The sequence below is a fragment of the Cygnus atratus genome, chromosome 28, assembly GCF_013377495.2.
Source record: "Cygnus atratus isolate AKBS03 ecotype Queensland, Australia chromosome 28, CAtr_DNAZoo_HiC_assembly, whole genome shotgun sequence".
Classification (NCBI taxonomy): domain Eukaryota; kingdom Metazoa; phylum Chordata; class Aves; order Anseriformes; family Anatidae; genus Cygnus; species Cygnus atratus.
In genome coordinates, this window is record NC_066389.1 from 1,830,317 (window position 1) to 1,851,000 (window position 20,684).

Consider the following 20,684-nt stretch of genomic DNA (forward strand, 5'->3'; position numbering starts at 1 on the left):
CAGAAGAGGAAGGGGCTGGCCACCACCACCTCCCTGCTCTGCCTGCGCTGCTGTCCTTTAAGACCAAACCAACCTTCCAGCAAATAACTAAAACTCATGAGTCCCTGAGATCCTTTGCCAGAAGGCCGGGAGTTGGCTCTGGGCTGCACGCGCCAGCAGCACGCGCGCCCCGGCCGCAGCACCGGAACCAAAGGCAGGCCCTGCCGGGGGCGAGGCCGGGCTCAGGCCCATGGCCGGGTGCCCACCCAGCTCTGTCGAGGCCATGGAGAAGCCCAGAGGCCGGGGGCCTCCCGGAGCAGCTGCAGCTGGGGCAGGGGCAGCCTTCCTCTCGCCGCTTCCTACAGCCAGCACAGCGTGGCCTCCCAGAGCACGCTTCTCCAGGCCTCAGCCTCCTCGTGCTTTACAGCCTCCATGCTGGTCCCTAAAGCCTCCCTTTTCTCGCCCCCCAGCTCTGCAAATTCCCTGCTCCCTTCTTCCCGGCGCCTTTTGTTGGCTGTGGGGTCTTGGAGCTCAGTTGCAAACAGCTCCCAGCCCTCTGGAAACCATTCAGGGGTTGTTCCTGGGGGAGGACAGGAGGCTGAGGGCTTCTGGCCAGCCCCTTCTGCTCTCAGGACCGGCAGACAAGAGAGAAAATCCCAGAAATACATAGCCTTCAAGTTTTCTGGGAGGCTGCAGCCGGAGCAATGAGACAGAGCCCCCAGGTTGGTCCCCGTGGGTGTGCAAGGAGGGGTGCAGGGGCTGGTGCCATGCATTGGAGCCCCCCGAGCCCGACCGAACCGGGAAGGGGCCGGGGTCCCCGCTCCTTCGGTGAGCCTGTGCTTGGAGCAGGGAGAGCTGGGGGAGATGGAGCAGGGGGCAGTTTTTCTCTAAGTTTTCTCTTCCTGCCTGTTTTTTGGTGTGTTTGGAGGGACAGGAGCACACTTAAGAGGGGAGCTGGGGAGAGTTTCCCTGCAACGGAGCCAAGGAAAGCTGTTTCCTATTGAAAAAGCCCATAAGTAGGTGCAAGCTTGTTTAACAGGAGCCCACAGCAGGCTTGAGGCAGATTCCTCAGCACGCTGCAGCTGTGCAGGAAGAAGGGAACGCAGATTCGGGGAAGGGGATTTGGCAAAAGTCTTAAATAACGCTCAAAGTTTTAACACCTGAGAAACAAGCATGTGTCTGGGAGCCTCGGGAACACTGCGCCGCTGTGTGTGCCACGCAAGCAGGACCCCGGGGTGTGGTCCCGGGGGGGATTTCAACGAAATCGGACCTCGGTGGGCACCTCGCACCCTGGTGGGCACCACAGCCCCTGCCCTGCATCGCCCTCTGGGTGGGGAGCCCTCTGGCTGGAGGAGCTCTGGAGGCCGGGCTGCAGAAGGGAAGGGAGGCAGAGGCAATGGGGGAGCAGGCGGGTGGTTTTCTTGCTTTCCACAAGAGTCCCGGGTCCCTCTGAGAGCCCCCGCTGGGCTGAGCAGGAGGAAGGCGGCGGCACTGAGAGCGCCGAACCCTCGGTGCTCCGGCAGATCCGCCACTTCATTGGCAATGCTTTCCCTTGTAAACGTTTGCATAATGCTGTGGATGACAGCTGAAAGGGAAGAAAGTCAGAAACCAAAACGAAAGGCCTTTGGAAATGTCCCTGAAGGAGAAGTTGGGAGCGATTTTCTGGAATAAAGCCAGCCTGGAAATTTCCTTTTTGAAAGGGCGTTTCACAGCTCGACACCTCAATCCCTGACTTGGGCACACGCCGGAGTCAAACCGCGGTCAACACTTCCACAGCACCAGCTCCCGTTTGCACCTACAGCCGCTCCTGCACCATCTTCTCCAGGCACTCGGCGTGCTCTGGGCCATTCACCGGCCGTCCAGCAGGCAGGGACCTGGGGCTCTTCCCTGCCTCCTTCGGTGACACCGGGCACGGTGCTGCAGGCAGATGTGGGGCCGAGCCTGGAGGATGGGCTCCAAATGCTGAGGTTCTCGCGGCTCGGGCACACGAAGGGATCTTGCTGTTGGCATTCTCGAACTGCTGCCTTAAAAATGTTCTGCTTGCCTCCAACGCCACTTGTTCACCTTGCAAGTTTTCCCTGCCTGTGCAGCATCCCGGGGGACATGTCCCCCTTCGGTGGGCACCAAAGCGAAATGCCAAAACTCTCAGCTCCACGGCGGGCTCTGCCGTTCGTCCTGCTGGCTGGGGACCAGGCTCAGAGAAACTCTTCGTTTGTGATTTCATTCGCTTGGGAACATCTGGTCTCCCCGAAAAAAAATCACTGCCCAATGCCCAGAGGAGCTCCGAGGGGCTTTTTGGAAGGAGCAGCGATGCTGCGGGGAGCTGGGGACGACGGGGAGCTTCTCGGGGTGCGAACCCAGTGTCCCATGCTTCGGGTGGGCTCCTGAACCCTCCTGACTCCAAAAAACCCGCTGGAATCCTTTGCAGAAGTTTATTGCAGCTTGAAGGTCCTTTGTTATTAGTTTTATTATTGAAAAAAAAGCAAAATTTCTACCCCTTCTGGGTCTGGTCACCGGGGGCTGCGCTCAAGGTGTGGCAGCACGGAGTGACTGGCACATTTTCCATGCACGTGCCGTTTTTGCTCGTAATTGGCTTTTTGTCTCTAATCTCACAAGTCAGATCGACAGGGGAGAACTTTGCAAAATTTAAAATTATCGAAAAAAAAATAAAAAGAATAAAAAGAGGGCAGAATTACAGCCCGCTTGGGAGAAGGGGTGGGGGATCTTTCTACCCTTTCTCTTTGCAGTGGGGGGGCGCTTGGTAAAACAAAATGTTTTATTTTGACTTGGAGTGATTTTTAAGGGAAAACTATTTGTTTTTTTATAATACAAAAATATTCCCTAGTGAAAAATAGAGGTTTTCTACTCTGAAAAGTCTTTTTTTTTTTTTTTCCTTCATAAGATGCTCCCTTTCCCTGGGCCCTTCCAGAAATGGTGCTTCCTAACAGGAGCAAATCCTGAAAGAAAGTTCAGCTTTGGCAACAACGAACCTTCCCTAAATCAGCCCCGTCATCTCCAAACCTCGTTCTAGTTACAAGGAAAAAGGCTTGCACGGGCTGGGCCAAAGAGCTGCTATCGTCCCATGGCTCTGCCCCCGTGCGATGCATCCCATGGGCAGTGGGGAGCAGGGGACGGCCGGGGGGGGATCCAGCCCCAAAACCTCATCGACGCAGCGCCGAAACAAGGGCGCCCTTGGTGACTTCATGAAACAGACACGTGTTTTGGATGACCTCAGTGCCTCTGGAACTGCTCCGGCCCTGTTAATCGGCCGATTTCTGTACTAACGTGGTGCTGAAGAAAGACCAGGGGTGTTCCCATCCTCGCTCGCGGCACCCGCGCGTCCCCACGCAGCGCAATTCACACCACCGGGGTTTTGGAATAGCTTTCCTACTTTGAAGACAAGGCTAACGTTAATGCTGAATGTCACACCAGGAAATTATTTGCATATTTTTCTTGTTCTCTTGATCAAAGAGCTGAATGGGAAGGGTTTTATCAGAGTGGCTCACGTGAGTTCCCTTTTAGTCTCTTTTAGGGGTTATGTTTTTTTCCTCTGATGCACCCAGACAGATCCTTCGAGTGATAGAAAAGGTGAGGAAAGATGTTAGAGCAGAAGTGCTGGACGGGTGAGACGTGTTCCCCCGGCCTGCAGCGGCGTGAGCTCAGCGGCAGAGCGTGACCACGCCGGTGACGCCGTCCCAAAACCGTCCTTCGGTGGCGGGCCAAGAGCCGTGCCAGAGCTGGGAGCAAGCAAGAGGCCGGGTTTGAAGCCTGTCCGTAATGAGACCTTCAGGAACCCGGTGCCAGCAGTAACGATTCTGACGGGGAGGTGGGAGGAGGAGTAATGGAAACCAAACAGAAATGCTTTCCTCGCAGCGCTGGCGTCTATGCTTCAGCAGCACGGCCCTGGGTCGCGGAGCTGAGCCGGCACAAGTGACGGGAGCCGGCCTCTTGTCCCAGGGAGCCCGGGGTTAAAAGAAAATAGACAACACCGACTGCAGCCAGGAAATAACTCTGTTGGTTTTAATATTTTCAGGGGTTATTTGCAAGGTAGGCAAGGGAATTAGGTTTCTTTAAATAAAAAAAAAAAAAAGTAACGATTGGATGTTATCACACTGGTGTACTTCGAGCCCTGTGAGACATCCTAACATCCACCTCGTGCCCTTCTGCGTAACGGCGTGCGAGCTGAGCCCCGCGGAGCAAAGCTCTCACCTCGGTGGGCCTGATCCTGACCCCAGGGAGCAGCAGGGCCAACCTGCTGCTGCCCCACTGAGCGAGACTCAAACCCACCAAAACTCCCTTTGGCTCTCGGTTTACAGCCACCGCCTGCACGCAACCCTGATTTTTCCATTTCCCCTCAGCTCAAAGAAAAGAAGAAAAAAAAAAAAAAAGAAGAACTGAAAATGAAAAAGCCAGCAAACAACCCCGCCAAACAACCTGCATGGGCTGTCGGATAGATTCAAGGCTTTCATCCTCTATTTGCACAGAAAGGAAGACGTGGAGCTGCTCACTCCCATCGCGTGGGGCTGGGGGGGGGTCTGTAAAGCATCACCGGAGACAGGGCTGGTTTGGGCACGGATTGCATACCTGCTGCCCTCCCTTTGGAGGGCTGAAAATGTACCACGAGATGAGCAGCCACCGACCCCGGAGTTCACAGCGGGACCATGCCCGGACGGAGCCGCGCGGCCGCAGTCCAGCCCACGCCGCCGCTGGCTCGCGGGAAACCTGAGGTCAGCCGGAGCTTCCGAGCATCTCCGAGACAGTTCCTGGGTGATGGGGGACCTGCAAGCATTGGCTGGGACGGACACCTTTTGTTTGTCATTTATTTCCGAGAGGACAGTGAGGGAGCAAGACAAGACTCCTGGTCAGGGAGCTGCGGTGCAGGATACAGCTCGGATTTGAGAGCAGCAAAGCCAGGGCTCGTACAGCGCAAGAGCATCCGTCCCCATCGTTACGCACGTGCTGCTCCAGGCATGCAGGGGCATTTTGTAGGAGCTGGTGCTTTCTGCCGTCCTCCAAGCATGACAGAAGCTGGGGGCCTGCGGTGCAAAGGGTGCTTTTTAAAATAGGAGGTATAAACTGCAACTGAATTTATTGGAGCACAGGGTCGCTTCACCGGGGCGGGGGGGGAGGTGATGGAGGAAAGGAAGGGTTCAAGCTTTGAGAAGCAAACTCGGATGAGAACAGGCACCTTTTCACTCTTTTGAACACTGAAAATAATAATAATAATTAAAAAAAAAAAAAAGAAAAAAGACCAAACGGCCGCCCTCCCGTGTCCCTCCCTCCCCATCCCAAGGCTTGCCTTCACATCATGCTCTTCCTGTAGTGGGACTGTGAGCTCTGTTTGGGCTTTGAGTCCGACTGCTGCAGTTCGAACTGTTTGTACAGGTCCCTCAGCTCCCGGATCTCCTGCAGCACCCTCTTGGCTTGGCTCCAGGTGGAGGAAGCCTCCCCCAGCAGCCTCTCGGATTCCTGCAGGATCCTCTCAGAGTCCGACTTGGAAGACGAGGAGGAGGAAGAGGTGGTGGTGCTAGTGCTGGTGTTGGAGTCCTTGGCCTTCCTCTTGCCCTCCCCGTAGCCCTTCACCTCCGTCAGCAGTTCCTGAGTTTTTTCCAGTTTCAGTGCAACCAGTTCTTGTATCCGGGACAGCTGCTCCGGCTCCGCGGAGGCAAACTGTGCCTCCAGCCCCCTCCTCAGCACCGCCCGGTGCGCGGAGGAGTCCTGCCGGGACAGGATTTCTTCCATGGAGGCACATTTATTCTTTTCTGAGTGCGAGAGCTTTTTGGGGACCTGCGGGGTGTACATGGTCCCTTTGTCAAAGGAGTCATTGCGCTGTGCGGATCTGTCCCACGAGGTCACCTCCCGTCTCGGGAGGCTCCCAGTCCGGCCCTTCTCCGGCGCTTTGACGTTCTCCGAATCTGAGCGGCGCCGGCCGGCGGCGAGATGTGCCACCGACTTGTCCAGGTCCACCCGGAAACTCTCTTCGCAGGTGCCGTGGTCCTCTGGGGAGGCGTCCTCCTCCTGGATCAGGTCGAGGGTCAGCATGCCGTCAGAGGTTGAGGTAGATGCCTGGGGGAGCAGAGGTCTGGGTTAGGCTCGCGCTACCCGGAGAGGCGCCGAAACCTCAGGCGCGCATCCCCTGGGTGTGCGATGATGGAGCAGGGACAACAGCGAGCGTGGGCGAGCGGCAGAACCCCCGCGTGTGCCAAGTCCCTGCTCCTAGCCAGGGCACGGGGTGGACGAACGGTGGGACGAGCCACCTGTGCCAACGTGGGGACACGGCCCCCAGCCCCAGGGACGCCCCCGAGCAGGACCCCAAAGGAGCATTTCGGTTCCAGCCCTGGGGGCAGGGGTGTCGGTGACTCTGCAAGACCTGCGCAACGCGACGGAGAGCGCTGCAGGACCGGAGGGCTGCTCCCAGCAGCCCAGGGGAGCCCCGAGGCTTGTGGCAAGTCGCAGCTCAGGCCAGGGCTCAAGCACCCGCTTATAAATGAAATAGTTAGACGGAATTTTACCTAACCGGCCTGGAGGTTGCCGTACGTACCACAGCCATCAAATGTCCCCGTGTTGGGGGGCGTCGGGAGTGCTGTATTTTTGCTCTGTCGCGGGTCGGGTGGGCGAGGTAGCTGTCCTCTTCGACAGTGACCTGAAGTGGTGGCAAAGGCCAGTGAGTGCCCAGGGGCTCAGGAAACCCAAGCCAGTCCTCGCTTCTGACAAAGGGTCGGGGTTGTTGGGGTCCCCATGTCCGTCCCCTCTGTGCCTGGAGTCATTCCTGGCAATTCCCTGCTGCATTTACTTGTAGAGATTTCCGTGGTGGTGATCGATCACCTCTCCTTGCAGCAATCCATCCCACTGCTTTGCCGTCCCGCTCCCTGCTCTAAAGCCTTTCCTGTGCCACGACCCCAGTTCTCTTTCTCTACGGGGGTTTGTGTTGCTGTCCACAAGGACCAGCAGCATTGCAGTGCCAGGCTGCCCATGCTGAGCATGGATGGGAGAGGTCGGGGGCTAAAATCGTTGGCACGGAGCATTAAAATGTGAGATGGGGCTGAAACACAGGGAAGGGCACGGCCCCGGCACGGGAGGGCTCGGGACGGAGAGGGGCCGAGCTGGGGTGGCAGATGGTACCCGTGGGCTGCTCTCAGCAGGGGACCGTGTTGGTTTTCAGCTAATTCCTTAATTCAGTTCCACTGCGTAAAGCTCCTTTGCAAACCCAAACGCACAGTGAGGACGGGAAGGAAGCCCTGGGAAGCCCTGAAAAGCCATGGAAAGCCCAGGGAAGCCTTAGAAAGCCCTAGGAAGCCCTCCCCTCCACGATCCCAATCCCTGTGCAAGGCATGAGGGCTCGCATGGGAATTCTGAGGCTAGGTGGGTTCAAACCACCTGCAGCTCCAGCAGAGTCCACCCTACAGGCAGCTGCAGCAGCCTAAAAGCATCACCCAAATGTTAAAGCTGAGACCTCGGCATCCCGCTCACCTCATCTAAGATGCGGTTCTTAGCACGAGTGATTGCGGAGTTGAGGGCGTTAATCCAGGACTCTTTCTCTTCTGGACTCACAGCCAGGAAGATGAGATTTGGTGCCTACAAAAGAGGGGACTCAGGTCAGCGCCTAAACCCCTCCAGAGACGCTCTCACCCCGTCCCTGCCCACGGGATCCCACGGCACGCCGCGCCCCAGCTGTGCAACGCAGAGCACAAATCCTTGCTGCACCCAGCCCCTCCGGCCCTGGCTTTGCCCTCGCCGTGCTTCTCGCTGCCATCTCTCCACTGCCACCGCCAATGGGACAGAGCCACGCAGCCACAGCCCGTCCCCGCAGGAGCAGCCGGGTTTCCCAGCCTTTCATAGTGTCAGACGCATGCTGGGGGCAGAGCGATTTTGAAAATACGGCCTCTACAGGGGCTCCAGGATCCTTAGCTTTTTAAGCTAGATACTCAATAAAAATCACTTCTGGCCTCCGCAGCGTTGTGTTCAGTCATCCCCATTGCTCGTGTCGCTTGGGGACAGTACGGCCGCTTTCCATTTTTCCCCTTCTCCTCCCTGTCCGCCTTGCACGGTGTTACACAATCGCTCCCAAAGTGCAAGGTGGGCAAGCCTGCCCTGCTGGAGCGAGGAGCGCAAACCCAGGTCCCGTGAGTGCATCGGTGCCAGGGACGGCTCAGGGTGGAGGCTGCCTCCGTCTGCAGAAGGGCTGAGACCTCCGGGGTCCTGCTCCCAGGCAGCCGTGCCCCCATTCCAGCACTTTTCAGCTTTTTAGGCAGCGTTCATGGGACAAATCCCCCCGCGGCTTTTTGATGCTGCCCCTTGGCTGCCTTCACTGCGCGCCCCCGCAGCAGAGCCCCTGCTCCTCCCCGCAGCTCTCCCGCTGCCACCAGCCCCATGGTGGGGATCTGTGGGTTTTTAACCTTATTTTGTTCTCCTGCAGAGCTCAGGCTGCCCGGCGTCACCCCCAAAAATGCATCAAGCCCCCCAGAGCTCACGGCTTTCCGGGGCTGACCGTGTGCTTGCGTACCGTGTTTCCAGGCTGCCTGGAGTGGGCGAGGGTAAATTTGCTGTGGTTCTTTTTGCTTCTGCTTTTGGACTTCCTGAGCTCTTCACATTTCTCATAATCGCTCAGGTCAAACATTTCCTGCATGTTTTTTTCATCTTTTACCTGCAAAACAAAAAAGAAACAGCCGCCGGGCAGGTGTCAGCTGGAGCAGGTGCCGACTTTCGGGGGGTGCCCGACCTGTGGTGAGCGTCGCCCACCCAGGGCACGAGTGCAGCACTGCTAGCTGGTGCTACGCTTGGTTTTGGGGGAGAAACAGAGCTTTTCAGCATGATATCATTAACTCGAGTCGGGAGACGTATTTAGAAGGATCAGTCTCCTGGGTTAGTTCCTGCTTTGCTCCAGGATTCCTTCGGGAACCCCAAGAACGTCGCGGTCACTGCACCACCCCCAAAGTCCCCACGGGGTGGGCAGACTCTGCCCTGTGCTTGCGGACCCCCCAGCCGAGCAGGATGGGTGCAGAGAGGACCCTGCCTGCGGGAGGAGGTGGTTACGAGGGGCGATCACGTTAGTGCTCGCTGCTTTTCCGGAGGCAGCACAGCACAAGCCGGAGGGATGAAGCTTAGCGCTTCCTATTTTTAACCCGGTGGCATTAGCGCAGCCTGACAGCTGATTTGGGGGGCGGGTGAAGCACGGCCAGCCCCGGCCCACGGCCACCACGGGCGTGCTGCTCCCCAACGAGGGGCTCAGGGCTCATCGAGGCACCGCCGGGGGCTCGGCCTGGGGACCCATGGGAGGTCTGAGGGGGAAGCGAGAGCTGGGGCTGGGGCTCGCTGCCGCAAGCACTTCTCGGTTCTCGTTGTGAAGCCACCAGCCGGCTGCTTTGCAGCTGCTGCAAGATGTCTCTGCCTCCACATCCATTCCCCTAGCAGCCGTGGGGCGCAGCCTTCCTTTCCGCTGCTGTCTTTAGTGAACATCGGACCCCCGAGCTTGGCCCCAGGCTCTAGGGCGCAGCCCCAAAAGCGACTGATTTCTGCTCAAAGCATCCTCCACTGCCTATGGGCTGTCGTGACCAGATAGGGAAGTCTCTGGCACGTCGTGCCCACCCGTATTCCCACCCCGTGCATTTCTAATCGGCTTTCCCCTTGTCGCAGCGCCATCCTGCAATCCACCTCTTTCCAAGAATCTTGGCTGAATTCAGCCCAAGCTGTCTGCAGCAGGAGGAGCCGATCCCCCTGAGCCCCGGCTGCGGCAGAAGTCCTTGCTCCAGATGTTTGCTCATGTAGGTCACTGGGACTTCCCCAGCCCTCCCCTCGTGTCTCAGACACCCAGAGCCTGCGCGGTGGAAGCAGGGGAGCCAGACACCTTGCCTCCAGGAGCCCAAACCTTGCCTCCAGGAGTCCAAACCTTGCCTCCAGGAGTCCAAACCTTGCCTCCAGGAGCCCAAACCCTTCCCTCTAGCCTGCCTCAACCCTAGGACCACCTACAGGGGTCTGCAGAACAGACAGGAGTAAGTGGTGAGGGCAAACACCCTTCAGGTACCACCAGACCGGGGCTGATGTGTGCCGGGGCTGTGGCACCGCTCTCGTCCCCGCAGCACAGCCAGTGACCTGCGTGTGCATGGACCTGTGACAAACCCTAAAGGGCTGAGCCCCATCTGTGGATGCTAAAGGGATGGCATTGGGGTCCCAAACTTTAGTTTTGGGCCAGGTGGGCACGTTCAGCCCCCTGCGGGGGTTTTTGAGTCCGTGCAAATAAAAAAATCCTTCAGGTCCGTGCTGGCTCTGCGCAGACCTAGCTAAGGTGCTTCTCCGCGTGCTGTGCACGATGTTCCCCTGCTGCTGCAGCTGCAAACATCGCAGCAATCCCACGGCAAACCAGGCAGGCTCTGAGCTGCGAGGGGGCTCTCCTCGTTTCCATCAGCAGGACTTTGGGCTTGGCGCAGCTGGGCAGCGCGTGGGGCTTTGGGGGACATTTTAGAGGAAGGAGCCGTGGGCTGGAAGGAGCCGCCGGTGCCCATCCGCAGCAGCAGGGACACAGGGCGATTTCTCCATCACCCTGCGGGGTCTGCAGGGGTTGGAGGGGGTGGCAGAGCAGCGCTGGGCTCCGCTCCTGTCGGGGTGACCCAGCGCCGTGAGGCTCCCTCTGAGTTGGTCCCGCAGCCGGAGCGTTGCTGTGGCTGTCCCGTGGGCTCCTTTGTTTTCCTCTCCTCTGCTGACTGCAGGTTGAGCACAGGTTTTTTGAAGGAGGGGTGATTTCCAGTCTCAGATGCCAAATTCGAAACTCTTAGAGGAAAGGTTTGAGCTCTGGGAAGGGCTGAACGTCTCCTGACCACAGATCCCATCCCTGTTTGTGCCTGGCTCTCCTGGCTGCAGGGGTGGTGGCTCCCCAGGGCCCGCCAGCCCTCCTGCGAGCCTCTCTGCGGGGTGAGGGGCCCTATCCTGCCCACCACCCAGCTTTTCACCCTGCAGGAAAGCCTCTGGGGCTCCTGCAGCTTCCACGAGGCTGCCTTAAGGTCTCTCCCACTGTAGTTTGGAGGCTGAGAGCAACCAGGGAGTGCTTGGCTCGGTGTGCTGGGTGGGTTTGGGTCCTTCCTCTCCCACGGGTGTGACGTGGGGCGAGCGGACGGGTCTCAAACCTCCCGGACGGGCAGCTCCTGCCCTCTGCTCTGCAGCAAAAGGAGGCCCCTGAATGTGGCTTAAATTAATCGGTGTGACCCCCCAGACGGCTGGACAGGCAGATAAAGTTTCACCGGCTCTGAACGCCCCGCTACAGACCAGGGCTGCGTTCTGGGGGCGAGGAGGAAGGGTGGCCACCAAGCCCCCAGGGCCAGCGCTGCAGTTCCCCTCGCATTCCTTTGGTGGGATTCGCCTGAGCAGCTCCCCGCTGCGACGCGGCAGGCTCGGCGCAAATGCGTAAGGCTGCAGAAAATCACGAGATGCCGAGCGTAACATATCCACCAGACGTTCAAGAGGGGCTCGGGGCGTAACAAGAAACCTGCCAAACCCAGCAGCCCAACGCTGGCAGCCTGGGGGCTGGCATCGGCCAGCCTGCTCTCCCCGAGCAGAGACGAAAGTTTCACTTCAGCTCTGCCACCCAGCAGAGGGACAGAAATTTCTGCACAGTTTAGCTGAAATCAGGCTATCGCTGAGCTGCCGCCTGCTCCATCCCTGGCACCCCATCATCAGCCTGAGAGAACTTCGGCTCTCAGAGCACCCTGCACCCACGGCCCCGGTCCCGACGCTGTGCCACCCCAACCTGCAGCCACCCCGGCGCGGGACTGGGAGCGTTGGTGCCGCCTGTGCCATCGTGCTGGACAGTGCCACCGAGGCCTTGTGCCAAAAGCGTCCACCTCACCCTGCAAAGTGTGGAACTGAGCTTGGCCGAGCAGGAGCGGGAGGAAGGTGGGGTGGGAGGAAGGTGGGGCAGGAGGAAGGTGGGGAGGGAGGAAGCTTTCAAGGTGCAAGAGGTGAGGAGGGAAGCGGCAGCAGGTCCCAGCTGGCCAAAAGCTGCTGCTTTCCGCACGAGGCTGCCACCGAGCACTGCTGTTGTCCCTAGGCATGGATGTGGAGCACCGCTCTGAACGCCACGGACACCAACCTCTCTGCTGAGCATGTCCCCAGCACACAGCCCGGCCATGTCCCCGTGGTGCACGGCGCTGTGTGCTCCCCACGAAGCCTCCCTGCAGCCCTGCGGGCACGAGCAGCACCAGCACAGGAGCAGCACCTGCACCGGAGCAGCACCGGCGCTTTGCAGCTGTGGCGTGCACAGGAACCGTGCACAGGAGTCGCAGGTGCTGCTCTGCACACACACACATGCTTTTGCACACCCACATGTGCACACATCCCTGCCATGCTCTGGGCACGCTGCGCAGCGTTTGGTGGTGCCGTAGCGAGCGGGGAGCGAGAGCAGCCGACTTTTCAAGTGCTCTCGTGCTAATTGAGTCGCTGCTGTTGGTAGCAAACAAGAAAAGGCTTAAGGAAGCCCCGAGAAGCATTTCCTCATTAACATCTCGTCATCGCGGGGCCGTTCATGCTGTCTGGACAGCCCTGGGCTTCCTGGCAGGAAGTGGCAGGAGCCCAGCTGTGTCTGTGGCGGTCTGGCTGCAATTCCCAAGCGTGGAGCAGTAACAAAGCCGCACTACAAACAGGAGAACAATTACCAGAAATTTGGGGGGGGGGGGGGGGGGGGAAGAGCCGGTGTGGAGGGGAAAGAATGCAGAAATGGTTTTAAGGAGGTTTTGCTTAGCAGAGAGCCGCTCGCTTCAGCCCATCTCGCCGTGCGTGTTGCTGCCCTGAATGTTTTTGGATTTTTTTTGGCTGATGACCAAACGCTGAATAACGAAGGGATTTTTTTGCCTAAGTTCGCAGAGTTCAGCCGGTGGAGCTGAGCGCAGGCTCCCGGCCCTGACCACGGGCTGCAAGCCCCAGCTCCCATTTCGGTGCGTGCTTGGAAGGGCGAAAGGCTGGGGCTGGGAGGGCAGGTTCGCAGCCTCCAGCTGATGCCCGAATGCAAGAGCACAGCTCAGAGCCCTGCCTGCGTTTTCCAGGTGTATCAGCTGGTCTAATAAAGCGCGGTTCCCCTCCTTCCAGACCTGGTTTCCGCCAAGGAGAAAGCCCAGGCTTTTATCAGTTGTTCCCATCGCCTCCTAACCAAAATTAATAAACCACGGCCAGCCTCCAAGCACGGGTCCCAGGCAGGCCCCTGGAAAGGCACAGGGATTCCCAGCTGGTTCCCGTGGGATGCTGGTGGGCTTCTGGCAGCGTGACCCTGCTGGTGGGAGCGAGCCCCTTGGGAACCTGCCCCTGCCCCTCGGAGCCTGCGGGAAGCAGCGCGGGGCTCAGCTCCGCGTCCTGCGCTGACACCTGTGATGGGGGGCACAACGTCACCATCCCCTGTGCCACCGCCCTGCCATCTGGCAAAAATTCAGGCAAAAGTCCCTAAATGTCTGCTTTGAATTCGTCCAGAGAGCCCTCGGCAGAGCTGAGGGCAGCATTTGGGAGCGCAAGCGTTTGACCCATTCTGCCTGTACCGTGAACAACGCGCCCGCTGGTCCACAGCAGCCGCTGAGCTTAAGAGGAGCTGACAAGAAACACCGAGGTTAATGCGGGAGTTAGCTTGTGAGCTCCATCCACCAGATCCACCTTGCTCCGGTGGCTTTGATGGAGCAAAAATAATTTATAGCAGAGGACTTTGATCTTTTGCTGAAGCAGGCAATCGAGCTTCCTCGCCCATCATTGCAGAAATCAGGCTGAGTTTCCATCTGCCTAGGGGCCATTCCCACCAGAGCTTTCTGCCCGTGTCTCCTCGGGGTTCCCACCGGGTAATTCCCTCCTTGGCTGCGGCCGGAGCCCCACCGGCAGCGATTCCCAAGCGGAGAGGCCGCCTCCGGAGCGGAGCCTCCTGCACCGCTCCTCAGCGCAACCCAGCAGTGGCTCCGTTTTCTCCAGTGGGCATAGTCTGGCGTGTGAAAACCCAAAAGAGGCTCTGTCCTGTTCCACTTGACAAGTCCCAATTTGTTAAGCCACTGGTGGGAGCCGCGGGCACCTGCTGCCAGGGAAGGGAGCGCAGAGGGAGCCTGAGTGCCGAGGGACGCGTGGCCCCGGGGAGGGGAATTGGTGTGTGGAGGCCTGGCTCTGCCAAAGGTTTTGGTGTTAAAAGTCCTGGCTGCCTTTAGCGGGAAGTCTTGGAAATGCAGAGTAGTAGGCAGCCACAGCAGGAGCGTCCATGCGCACACACACCGGACACGTCCACGTACAAATAGGGATGTCCATGCGCACACCAGACATGTCCATGTTCAAAAAGCCGTGTCCATGCACACACCAGACACATCCATGCACAAACCTGACGTATCCATGCACACGCACAGTGTCCACACACACACACATGTTCATGTGCAAACCTGACATGTCCACGCACACAAACAGACCTGACACGTTGCACACACACACACACCAGACCAGCGCCACTTGCCAGCGGCCAGCGCCCCCTCCGACCCTGAGATCCCCGGAGCAGCCGGAGCAGGGACACGGGTGGATTTTTTGTTCCCACAGGCACACACTTCGGTGTGCACATGCACGCAGCCAGATGTTACCTCTGCAACCACATCGCTACACCACCGCAGATTCTTCCATATAAAGACATAGGCAGTCACTGCTGCGCGTTATTTATGGCCTTTCACACACATACCCGCATGCACACAGCTACAGCACTGCTTCAGCTGCGCACACAGTAGGTTTTTTTCCCCGTAAAAAAATAAATGCACGCTCCCTGAAGCAACCTCAGGTGCTCCTTGCTGGGAGCCGGCACCCCATGGCCGCTCAGGCACCCTGTGCCCGCCGGGATGTGGAGCTCACGGCTGTTAATGAGACGCGGATGGGAGGGACGGGCAGACAGACAGACGGCTTCTTCCTGCACATGTTCCCTGGTGTTGATTCCCGTATGAGTGCAGCCTCGCTTGCCCAGGCTTCCCTGCTGCTCAGCCAAGCAGAGCCTTTTGCTCGCGCTTTATTCTGCGCCGTTCAAAGACTCGGGGCACTGGCGAGCGACAACGCCACCCACCCCGGCACAGCCCGGCAGCACCGCAGCCCGCAGCAGCACAGCTGGGCCTTCGGGGTGGCCGGGGCTCTGGAGAACGCTCTCATCTTCCCAGGCACAACCCTGTGTGCTCCCCATCCCAGGGAAGGCCCTTTGGACTCGCTGGTGGGGACTCCTCTCCCCTTTAGGCACAAGCTCCATGTGGCCAGCCCATAACCAGGCTTCCTTCTGCCCAAACATCTGCCTCCGTGCCGCCTCGGAGCAGGGCCCTGGCACAGCAAAGCGATCGCCCAGGCAGCAGCACGCCACGGGTGAATCCTTCCCCCCCCACACTCATCGCCGTGCCCAGCAGGTCCCGAGCTCGGATCCCTGGCCCCAGAGGTGCGAGAGCTGCTTGGGGGAGCCACGCGAGGCGAGCAGGCCTGCTGCTGAGAGCACGTCCTACAGCCCACGTTACTTCTGGAGATGTGCAGGACCGCACACCGAAGGATTGCCAGCCACAACGCCTGCCTCCCACACCCGTCTCTCCGCCCAACTTTTCCCAAACCTACACGCTCACCGTGGGTTTGGCTGCCTACAGTCACTGATCGTTCTCTTGTTTGGTCCATTTACCCAGCAGCATTTATTCCCACCTGCGCTTTGCCGTGCCCCGTGACTCAATTCGCCCCTAAATCAAATTATGCCTTGCGCTCAGGACCCTATTATCTCTCCAGATCCTAAACTGGTCCTAAATTGATCGAGCTGGGCTGGGCAGCATGCCTCTGAGCAGCCCCCAGGCCCTGAACAACAGCCAGACACCACAGGCAGGGACCCACCAAGCCCTGACCCAAATGGGGTGTTTTTACCCCAATTTCCCCACCCTCTCTCACCCCTCACGGTGAGTTTTTAAGGAGGACTCGGAGGGAGGAGGGCTCTTGCCTGGGGGTTCCCTTCCTGATGAATTGATCGAGACAAAACTAAGGGGGGGCAGCTGTGCGAGGGCAGCCGGGGGCCCAGCTGCGAGTCGCATCCCATTAAATCTCATGTAAACCCCACAGCAAGCCCCAGGCCCCAGCCTAGAGCAGGGGCACGTTTCCAGCTGCTGGTGAACCCCTTGAATTTCCCCGTTCCTGGGGACAGAAAGTACGAGGGCATGGGGGGGGGGTTTGTAAGGGGGGGTCCGGTCCCAGCCCCTGGTGGCCGCGGGGGGCTCGGGGCTCGCGGTGCTTTTCATGTTCAAAGGGAAGAAGGGGGGGAAGGGAGAGGAAAATGAAACCGAGCCTACCTCCTTCTCCGAGATGTAAAGCTGATCTCCCTTCAAAACCACATAACGGTTCTTCCAGATTTCCCTAAAAATGCCTTTCCCGCAAAATTTCCGCACCCAGCCGACCTTCTCGGGCTGCGCAGACTGCTGGTTTCCATCCTGGTGCCCCTAACACAAAGGGAGAGGGAAGGAAACGGGGGGAAACATGGTGTTAATTCGTGCTTTCCCGCTCCCCTTCTCCCCCTCCTTCCTTGCCCAACTTCGCTTCCCCTCCCCTGGCCCCCCACCACCGCTTTGCCCCGTCCCCTCCGCGCGGATTTCCCGGAGCAACGACAGCAGCGCCGGGGGGCGACGCGAGCCCCGCGGGCAGGGTTTCACCCCTGCATTATATAAGAAAGGCGCCTGGGTTGCATTCGCCTCCCCCAACGTGCATCTGCTGCCGGAAAGAGGAACGGGGAGATTTGCAACTAATTTTTTTTTTTAATTATTTTTATTTTTTTACTGCGCTGAAAATTGCGTTTTTGAGCCTTTTATCAACGATTAGTCCCAGAGGCGAAATCTATGCTCGGGTTTCTGTTTGAGATTTCTTCCTAGGGGCAGATAAGATCTGTGGGCACGGCAGGCACACGCAGGCGGCACCGAGCAGACACAGAGCGACTGATAGATGGTGTCTGGATTTTATCGTTTCCTTGCGAGCAGAAATGAAAACTGCCTGCCTACATCGCTCTGCCCTGAGCGACGAATTGCATCTCTGGGCAAATTCGAGAGGAAGGAGAGGCGCTGGGCAGCAGGGGAGAGGGAGACGGCGCTGGGCTTGGTTTTGTTTTGATCCGGCTGGGCATTTTTTTTTCTCGCAAAGCGAGGGGTTGCGGTGGGGAGAGGGAGCAGGAGACGGCGAGCCCCCCCCCCTCCCCAAACCATCCGGGAGCCTCCCCCACCCCACCGTGCCCCGGAGCAGAACCGATTCGACTCACCCTTTTGGCAGAATTGGTTTTTTTCATCATTCCTTGGTGCGCCGAGCCGGAGGGAGATGGGGGGGGGGGGGGGGGGGGGGTCGGAGAGGGGCTCCCGGCGGCCTCCTCTCTGGGAGAGCGAGGCTGGGAAATACACAGGGCACCTCCGCTCCCTCCCGCTCCGTCCTCGCCCTCTGTAGATTACAGGCGCTCTCCAGTTACATGAAGACCAGCCCGCCTCTGTAACACATCCTTAGCCGCACAGACACCGCGTCCCCCCCCAGCAGCCAGCACCACCACCACCATCACTGAGCTCTCGTGGGCTTGCACTGGGCTGGCCTGGGCTCCCGAGCTCCATCTATAGCCGTGCGCGTGTGACGTCTGGGGTTCACAATAAAGGGCGAATCGCAGCCCACGAGGGTTTTCTTCTTTGTTTCTGACTCACTGCTGATGGGCGGGGGGCACCCCGGCAGACGGGTGCCCGCGTCCCAACCCCGCTCCTGGCCGAGGTTGTGGCAAAACTTCCCGGGATGTGGCAAAGCGGCCAGGAGGCACGGGCAGGGGGCTCTGCCCCGACAGCAGCTGAGATTTTGGACGTGTAACCACGGTTTTGGAAAGGAGGCAGCCCCTGGGGGGGCTCGGAGAAGGGCCCACTGCCCAGCACCGATGCCTGCAGGCAGGGACCTACACGGTGAGATGTGGTGCACGGCTTCCCAGAACTAAGGAAATGCTCGGCTTTTTTTAAAAACGCCCCTTTTTCTGCTTATTTGTTCTTCCCCGTTTTATTTCTGCAGGTGTTGCGAGTTGAGAACTCCCGGTGTGGGATCACAGACGGGGTTAGAGAGAGGCGCATAAAAAAGAACAAAAAAAAGAAAGGGAGAAACGGTTCTGTTTGGAACGAGGCAGATAAGAAGAAAGAAAGAGATCGATCAATCGCTGATCCATCGATCAATCGCTGATCCATCGATCAATCACTGATCCATCGATCAATCACCAATCGATCGATCCATTGTTTGCTTCACGGTGAAAATTTTCCAGCCGAGTCGTTAGTCTGGCACATGCCCACACTTTGCCGATTGCAGACTGGATTTTAACCCGAGTACGTTGGAATTAATGCGTGGAGAATACTGATGGTGTACTTGAGCAGGGCCGCACGTGTCTTTTAAGGCATCGGATGGTGGAAGCGCAAATAGCGGAGCGTTTTGGGGGCTTGCGAGCAAGGGGCTGGAGAGACGGAGCCGAGTCCTACTCACCACCCAAAAGGTGACCGCCTACGGCCCCCGGTGCCTGGGGGGGAGGCTCTCTCCAGCGGGAGAGCTTCGTCATGCCCTTGGAGTTGAGCGCCGTGCCGGGAGGCTGCTCCCCTCCAATGCCCTCCCTCAGGATGCTCAGCACAGCCCGGCATTGGTGGCTGTGGATATATGGATATATGGATTTATGGATATATGAGTGGATTTTGACTTTTTGAACCAATACACAGTGTCCTAACGCTTGCGGCGCTGGGTGCACCCGGGCTGCTGCTCCCCGTTGCTTGCGGCACGGTTCCGGCCCCGGCGCCTTTGCTGGGCACCAAGGGGAAGGGCAGTGGGTCCTTCCAACCCCTCTGAGCCTAACTACCCCTTGTTAATTAGAGGGTCCCTTCCCACTCCCCCATCAATCAATGCAGTGTAAAAGGGGCTTTGACAAAACGTGGAAGGCGTCGGGCGGCGCAAACGGCCACGCCGCATCGCCCACCCGGCACAACCGGGCTCTGATGCGGTGCCGATGGCCGTCCCCGTGTCTCGTGCCGGGAAGTCACCGAGCGTCCACCCATGGCCAAGCAGCGGCACGCTCAACCCAAGGAGGAGGAATTGAGCTCGAGCTGAAATCCTCGGGCTGCTTCGGCAAAGCCAAGGGGTGTAGCTGGCTGCGGCAACCCTGTGGCAGTGACTCACGGTGGGAGAGGATGTGACCACTGATTCAGGGCTGGAAACATCAACGACTTGCACGGAAGGAAGGGAGATAGGAGGGAGTCCAGCTTACGTTTCCGTGCCTGAAATGGGCGGCCCCACTGCTGGCAGCGACCCGGCTGGTGCTGATGCAGGGTTCGCTGGGCTGGGGACGGGGCGGTTGTGGCCTCCCTGAGCCACCGCTGAGCCAGGCAGGGCAAGGTAGCACGTGGAGAGATTCTGCATGTCCCCGTCCCCGTCCCCGTCCTGCCTGCAGTGAGCCCTGGCTGTCCTGCGATGCGTGCTCACAGCAAGGATGGCCTCGTGCCCAGAGACGCAGGCAACCAGCCCCCAGTGAAATCCCTGCATCTCGCATACCGGAACAGCTAATGGAAGAATTTAGTCCTTTATTAGCTGCTAATGAACTCGACCCATAGTTTAACAGCCTTTGTGTAGACTGGATGCTGGGACGATTTGTTTTCCCAGCTTGGATTTCCAGTAGCTGCGTATTTTTTTGCGGTGGACACAGGATACATCAAAAGCACCCGATAAACATCGCCGCAGGAAAAAGCAGCGTGTGGCCCCGAGCTGGAGCGGCCCCCTGGGTGCGAGCAGGCCAGGCAGGAGCAGAAGTGTTCAGATCTCGTGTTAAAAAACGACGACGGTCGCTTCTGTAGCACCTGGGTCTTCCGAAGGGTCTGCGCAGGGATCGGGGTCCTGCTGCAGGTGCTGGGTGCTGCGGTTCTGCACCACGACTCCTCACTGCTCCAAAAACTGACCCCAAATCCCCACTTGTTGCTTTCTTTTGCATAAGATAAGGCCGTGGTCCAAGAAACAGCCGAGAAGCAGGGCCTTTCTGCCCTTGTGGCTGTGTCCTTCTTGCTGTCCTCAGACACCCTGTTCGCTCTGCTCAGCCCTGATGTTGCAGTTTTCCTCCCCGACGATGTGTTGATTCATAACAAACAGCTACCAAAATATCCTCTCGCTGCAAAAGCAGAACAACAAACACCCTCGGTTTATTTATGCATTTAACACCCCCCCCTTCACGCCCCCCTGCATCATTTTGCCTCTGGATATCAAGTGTGAAACTCCTGCTCAGGAAGACGAAGCGAGTTTAATTAGGGCACGTGTTTTTCCTTGTCTTTGAGGACAATTACAGCAGTGCTGTTTGGAAAGGGTAAGCTCAGGGGGGACATCGGACTTTGCAGGGTTCGGGGCTCAGGGTGGCAGCGAGGTGGCTCCCGCAGGGGGCTCCCGGCTCTGCCCACCCCCAGCAGCTCGGGGTTGGCGATGTGGGGCTGGAAGGGGCTGGGAAAGGCAGCAGAGGGATGGGGAAGGGTTTACCTGTAATGGTGAGCGGGTCAGGCTGGGGCCGTGACCTCTTCGGAGCGAGATCCCACAGCCCCCGAGCTGCCGGAGGAGGTCTCAAACCCTGGCAAAGCTGGAGCCCGCCCGGCATGGACAGCAAGAGGGCTTGGGCTGGATGGGGCTGGATGAGAGCGAGACATTTGGGGACCTGGGGGCGAGGCAGGTCCGCAGCCAACCCCTCCAGCCCGCGGAAGGGC

At 58.7% G+C, this 20,684-nt stretch overlaps 1 protein-coding gene across 2 annotated transcripts; it reads right to left on the bottom strand.

Moving 5' to 3' along the window:
* Window positions 1–2,843: 2,843 nt before the first annotated feature.
* PLEKHO1 (pleckstrin homology domain containing O1) lies at window positions 2,844–17,586 on the bottom strand. Of its 2 annotated transcripts, none has more exons than XM_035571812.2 (7): window positions 17,213–17,586; window positions 16,260–16,406; window positions 8,483–8,623; window positions 7,450–7,554; window positions 6,521–6,622; window positions 5,279–6,045; window positions 2,844–5,015 (listed from the first exon to the last, which is right to left on the bottom strand). In XM_035571812.2, the coding sequence occupies exons 1-6, from the start codon at window positions 17,240–17,242 to the stop codon at window positions 5,281–5,283; spliced, it is 1,290 nt and encodes a 429-aa protein (XP_035427705.1). In that variant the 5' UTR covers window positions 17,243–17,586; the 3' UTR covers window positions 2,844–5,015; window positions 5,279–5,280. The 2 variants fall into 2 exon arrangements, with proteins under 2 accessions (XP_035427705.1, XP_050571808.1); XM_050715851.1 differs by having other exon boundaries at window positions 3,498–5,015; window positions 16,260–16,397; window positions 17,213–17,580.
* Window positions 17,587–20,684: the final 3,098 nt, after the last annotated feature.